Here is a 6,234-nt window from a genome sequence, read left to right on the forward strand (position 1 = left end):
ACCAGACTGTGTGTGTGTGTTTTAATAAATGTACTCTGTTTAAATTATTAATAATAGTCATTTTTATAAATTAAATAATTTAAAACAAAACTGCTTAATTATTTTATTTTTAAGATTTTATTGCAAGTTTATTTTTATTTGTTTTTTAACACGAATATCACTCTTTAAAGTATTTTTTCGAGTACATTTTCAGCTAACTTTAATTTTTGGGTGATCTATTCGTTCAACACATTTTCTAGATGTGAGCCTCCATTATGGTTTTACAGTAATATGTGAAATTCATTATTTTGTAATCACTTTCATTTTCATAATAATTGTTTTGTTTTTGGTGTGTGTTGATGAATGTTGTAGATGATTATGTTCTGAAGTTGTGTGTGTTGTGTGCGTTTTTCTCCAGTGGTCAACGCCATCTGTCCACCCAAGAAAGGTGAGAGACAGGCTGCCGTTGTGCGTGTGACATGCGTGTGTTCACGCAAAACACTGTGATGTGTGGTTGTATGTAGTCGTGTGTTTTTCATGATCTTGGACTTTTCTTGTAAGAAAAGTTCCATAGACTGTAAGTTCACATTGTTTCTGTTTGTGTTGTATTTCCATTTATGGGTCAATGACAAATAGGATGTCTGAGATAATGAAAAGGGAAAAATGGTAGTATAGTAAATGGTAGTAAAAGTAGAATAGTTTAAAAATGCACTATTTGCATTCATCTGTTGCTCATATATACTGTATATATATATATATATATATATATATATATATATACAGTACTGTGTGTGTGTGTGTGTAAATAAATGTACTCTGTTTAAATTATTAATAATAGTCATTTTTATAAATTAAATAATTTAAAACAAAACTGCTTAATTATTTTATTTTTAAGATTTTATTGCAAGTTTATTTTTATTTGTTTTTTAACACGAATATCACTCTTTAAAGTATTTTTTCTGCATTCCCACTTATTTGAACAAAAATATGAAAAATTAATCTTATTAATCATTGAAAAGTTGTACTGAATTCTGTTTTATTTTCATCATTTTGAATAAGTTATTAGATTCTGGACACAAAACAAAGAAAATGAGCATCACGTCATTGACCCTTGTTTGTTTTTTTGTTTTTATCTTTGTTTCATTGTGTGTGTCCTCTGTAAGCAGAATGTCGTGTCTGTGATGTCTCCCTTTGATTTGATTCTGTTTGTGTGTGTATGTCCGTGTTCTAGAGTGCCTGTTCGCTATTGCCAGTGAAATAACCAGGAAACCAGTGACGGCATGCATAATAATTAATCAGATGAAAGATAGACAAGTACAGCTGGACAGGACATCACACGAGTCCAAACACCACTTTATTAGAAATGATGTGGGAATCCTGTGGAATCTGAATTCTAAATGGATTTAGAATTCTCATAACATTCCATAATGCGAAATCATTCCAAAAAGTGAAACGGGATAATCAACAGGGAAAAAAACGTAGGACAGGATTTTATCCGTCCAGAATTGATTGGATCTTTCTATGACAGATGCTTGGAGAAGAAGTCGTTGGTGATGTCGTTTTAGAGACATAGCAAGTTTGTTCATTTTGATGAAAGATTATGAAGGCAAACACTTTTTTCCCTTTGTAATAATATGTGCACTGATAAATTGTACACATTAAGACCAGGAACGTCCATCCAACCAAGTACTAACCAGAAGAAATCAATTAAGGAATAGTTCACTCAAAAATGAAAATGTGCTCACCCTCAGGCCAACCAGGATTAGGATGAGTCTGTTTCTTCATCAGATTTGGAGAAATGTAGCATTCCATCACTTGCTCACCAATGGATCCTCTGCAGTGAATGGGTGCCGTCAGAATGAGAGTCCAAACAGCTGATAAAAACATCACAATAATCCACAAGTAATCCACACCACTCCAGTCCATCAGTTAACGACTTGTGAAGTGAAAAGCCACGTGTTTGTAAGAAACAAATCCATCATTAAGACGTTTTTACGAGAGTGACCGACTGAAAGGGAACTCCAGTTACTGCGACATGGTTTGGAATGGAGAGGTTCGATACCGCCGCTACCCATCTGAAGTCTGAGCACTTTAAACCTAAATGATGCATGAGATGCATGACATCAAACTGTATTTATCTGTGTTGTGCTCGTGCATCACGCCTCACACAGTCAGTGATAACAGTGACATTAAGACAACAGTGAGTATACATTAGCAGTAAATAGAACATCTTCCTCACCATCTGTCTCTTGAACATAGTAACTAAATACTAACCCTAGACATCTGTGCATTTCTGCACTATTTGCATTCATCTTGTAATAGTATATTTACTAGTCAATCTCATGAAAAACGTCTAACCCTAAATCTAAAAGAAAACAAAAATCCCCAGAATGTCACAGTGTATAAATAAATATGTTTGCATAATTTTATTTATTTATTTTGAATAAAATTTGACCAAGGCATGTTCTTCACAGCTTTGATGAAATTCACCCCTAAAGGACATACAAAAATGTATTAATTAATTAATGTATTTATTTATTTATATCTATCTATCTATCTATATATCATCATTTTTATTTTCTTTTAGATTTTGAATTTGACATGCTTTTAATGAGATTTACTGAATACGATTAACATTGTATTAAGTGAAAACCATTCACATTACACTGTGACATTTTTTGGGGAATAAAATGTAAAAATGTAATTGATGAAATTCACTCTTAAAGGTTTTTGTCTCATGGTAAAATCATGGTATTCTTTAATGCACAGTGGCATGTAAATACCAAGGCATTTGACTATGGTTATTAATCACAATCATGGCATATATCAAAGAACAATGATATTACCATCTGATACCAACACTTTACCATGATACCACCACAGTGCTTGTTTATTAGAGAAACAAAAAAATTGTAAAATTGGTAAAAATGCATGTAAACATGTCTAAAACCCCAAAACTGTAATACAATACACAAGTAATCCACACCACTCCAGTCCATCAGTTAACGACTTGTGAAGTGAAAAGCCACGTGTTTGTAAGAAACAAATCCATCATTAAGACGTTTTTAACTTTTTAAAGTTATAACTTTTTTAAATATAAATATGAATAGAGGATAGAGTGAAATAAGTTGTCTCGTCTGAATCAGGAGAGAAATCTGCACAGATCAAACACCATTTACAAGCGAAAACAGTTCAAAACAGCTGGGTGGATTTTGATGTGAGAGACAACAGGAGATTAACTTTATAAAATGCATGTAAACATGTCTAAAACCCCAAAACTGTAATACAATAAAGGTGCTGCAACACACTGTTGCTAATTATGTAGCACATGAGTCAGCATTTAATATTCTTGAATATTTTAAGCTTAATTCATTCAATGCTGCTTTTTTGGCTTGGAAATAGAATAATATAAAGTTCCCACTACAAGTTCTCTATATGTTTAGCACATATGGCTCTTGCTGGTTTGTTTTTCAGCCTGACTATTGAATTGCTTGAGTAGCTAAGTGTATTCAATAGAAAACAGTTCAAAACAGCTGGGTGGATTTTGATGTGAGAGACAACAGGAGATTAACTTTATCGCTGAAGGAAGTGTTATTATGGATTATGGACTCTAAACGACGGTTTGTTTTTATCAGCTGTTTAGACTCTCGTTCTTGCAGCACCCATTCACTGCAGAGGATCCATTGGTGAGCAAGTGATGTAATGCTGAGAAATAAACTCATCTTGGGTGGCCTGAGGGTGAGTACATTTTCAGCAAAATTCAAAAATTTTGGTTGAACTATTCCTTTAAGACTTTATGACATGAGGATTAAAATTATTTCAATTGTTTAATCGGTTGTTTGAAATGATGTCCATTCTCTTGAGATGAAGACTCCAGTCAATCTGTGGCTAAATAAAGATGAAGATGTTTGCTTTATTCTGTAATCTGTGTCCATTACGATAGTTGTCAGTGTAATACATATAACCACAAAACATACACAAAATATTACTTAGTGCACGTTTAAGCTTACCTTCAGCTCTTGCATTCTGGTGATTTGAGCAGTCAGAAGCTTAGAGAAAATATCTGACTGGTGCTTCAGAGCTAATTAGCTAAACCTCAAACAGAAGCGAACAATCTGAGCCGCTGACACTGGTGTAAAGTTATCTCCTGTTATCTCTTCAGCCAGCGCTGGAGCTCACGAGTTCTTCATATCTAGGTTACACACAGCAGTTTTACCTTCTCCATATTATCTTGATTGTTAGATGTTATCTTGAACAAATCCTATTAGCTAGTTAATCCTGATTAATTAGTCGTAAAATTGGTAAAAATGCATGTAAACATGTCTAAAACCCCAAAACTGTAATACAATAAAGGTGCTGCAACACACTGTTGCTAATTATGTAGCACATGAGTCAGCATTTAATATTCTTGAATATTTTAAGCTTAATTCATTCAATGCTGCTTTTTTGGCTTGGAAATAGAATAATATAAAGTTCCCACTACAAGTTCTCTATATGTTTAGCACATATGGCTCTTGCTGGTTTGTTTTTCAGCCTGACTATTGAATTGCTTGAGTAGCTAAGTGTATTCAATACATTTCAATCTGCAACTTTATTCCTCACTGGCTTCATTTTCCAGCTGTTTGATCCTAAATCTCTGTTGCCGTGTGTTCTCGCCTGGGCTGTCAGGCTCTGTCCTCATCTCAGCACAAAAAAGGTGATGTTGTTAGACTACAAATGGAAGCGAGGCGAGGCCATTCCACGGGGTTCAAACAGTCCTTTTGAAGTGCCAGACTTATTACAAAATGTGCCGTTTACCCTCGTACACACACACTCGCACACTGAAAATTGGTGCTTTTAAAAGCTTAATAGAGCCGCCGCTCACTGAGACTTAACCTGCGGACATCTGCCAGAGAAGAAGCCAACATCAGTACACAAATAAAGCCATAAAATATACACATGGACGTATTCAGAGAAAAATTATAATATATGAACACATGCAAAACAGATCAGACTGATTGGATTTGTTGAATATGATCTAAACTAAAACCTTTCAGGAGCAAAATTAGTTTTTAATTAGTCTTTTTTTACTAGTTTCCAATTAAAAATATCTAAATGTCCTTAAAATGAGATAAACTTACTTGAGAAGCAACATTTTATAATATGTTATGACCTATTTTTATGGATTGCATCTTGAATTTAAGAGTATTTTGTCTAACTACACTGGTGGATTTTGTTTCTTGTATAAACTTGTTTATACTTTAAAGGGGTCATATGATGCGATTTCAAGTTTTCCTTTCTCTTTGGAGTGTTACAAGCTGATTGTGCATAGATAAGATCCCTGAAGTTGCAAAGACTAAAGCCTCAAAACCAAAGAGATATTCTTTATCAAAGTTAAGACTATTTGAAAAATAATGTGTTTTTTGAACATTAAAGCATGTCAACATATTCTGTTACACCAAATACACAAAATAATGATCTTTTAAAAAGCATCATATGACCCCTTTAAACAACAACAAAAAATAATAATAAAAATCTGCCAATGCAATGCAATATTGCTTCTCAAGTAAATGTATCTTGTTTCAAGATTTTTAGATTTTATTTTTATTGAAAAAATAAATGTTGCACCTTTTTCCTATTTATTTATTTATTTATTTATTTTTTGGTTGCACTTTTGTTGGTAGAGCATTTCTTTTCAATATTTTTTGTATACTTATGAATTCAGAAATTATTACAAATGATTTAAATTAGGAGTTAAATAGACTTGTTGTGCAATTTAATATTGATTGAACTTTTTGCTACTGTAAAAAAAATTATTGGAGTACGTTTTACAAAAAATACTATTTCAGTGTTTTTCTACTTCAGAATTTTCATCTTTAATTTAATGTTTTACTTGCCAATTCTTTGTGATTATTTTTTAAAATGTACTAGTATTTTTTGAGTGAAAATTGATTCTAAACTAAATTTTTTCCAGTGTTTTTAAAGAGAGAGATGAGATGCATTTATGCAATGCATATATGTAGTTCCCCTTCGGGAACTCGAGCTGCGTCGGAAAACGCTAGGGGAACGCCTTCAGCGATACCAAGCTCTGAATCATATGTGTAATCAGTCGAACGATGGGTGAGACGTCCGCGGCGGGGGAAGTCATGACCAGGAAGCTTTAAAAGCACGTGAGGTGCAGCCGGCGCTAGCTTCCTGTCATTCAGCAAAGCTCTCTGTGTGTGTCGGTCACGATTTATGTTCTGTGAGTCTTATTTATTGTTGTCTGTCCAAAAA

The 6,234-nt window shown here is 33.4% G+C and overlaps 1 protein-coding gene across 4 annotated transcripts in view; it reads left to right on the forward strand.

Annotated features, from left to right (window-relative positions):
* slc12a5a (solute carrier family 12 member 5a) overlaps positions 1–6,234 on the forward strand; it is a 101,186-nt gene that overhangs the window by 31,515 nt on the left and 63,437 nt on the right. For 3 of the 4 annotated variants that reach the window (XM_016557941.1, XM_016557940.1, XM_016557942.1), the window contains exon 2: positions 398–427. The exons of the other annotated variant lie outside the window; for it this stretch is intronic. In XM_016557941.1, the coding sequence (XP_016413427.1) occupies positions 398–427 (30 nt within the window). The remainder of the gene's footprint in view (positions 1–397; positions 428–6,234) is intronic. 4 annotated transcript variants of the gene reach the window in all.

This window comes from Sinocyclocheilus rhinocerous, unplaced genomic scaffold, assembly GCF_001515625.1.
Source record: "Sinocyclocheilus rhinocerous isolate Xijiao unplaced genomic scaffold, SAMN03320098_v1.1 scaffold1488, whole genome shotgun sequence".
NCBI classification, from domain to species: Eukaryota; Metazoa; Chordata; class Actinopteri; order Cypriniformes; family Cyprinidae; genus Sinocyclocheilus; species Sinocyclocheilus rhinocerous.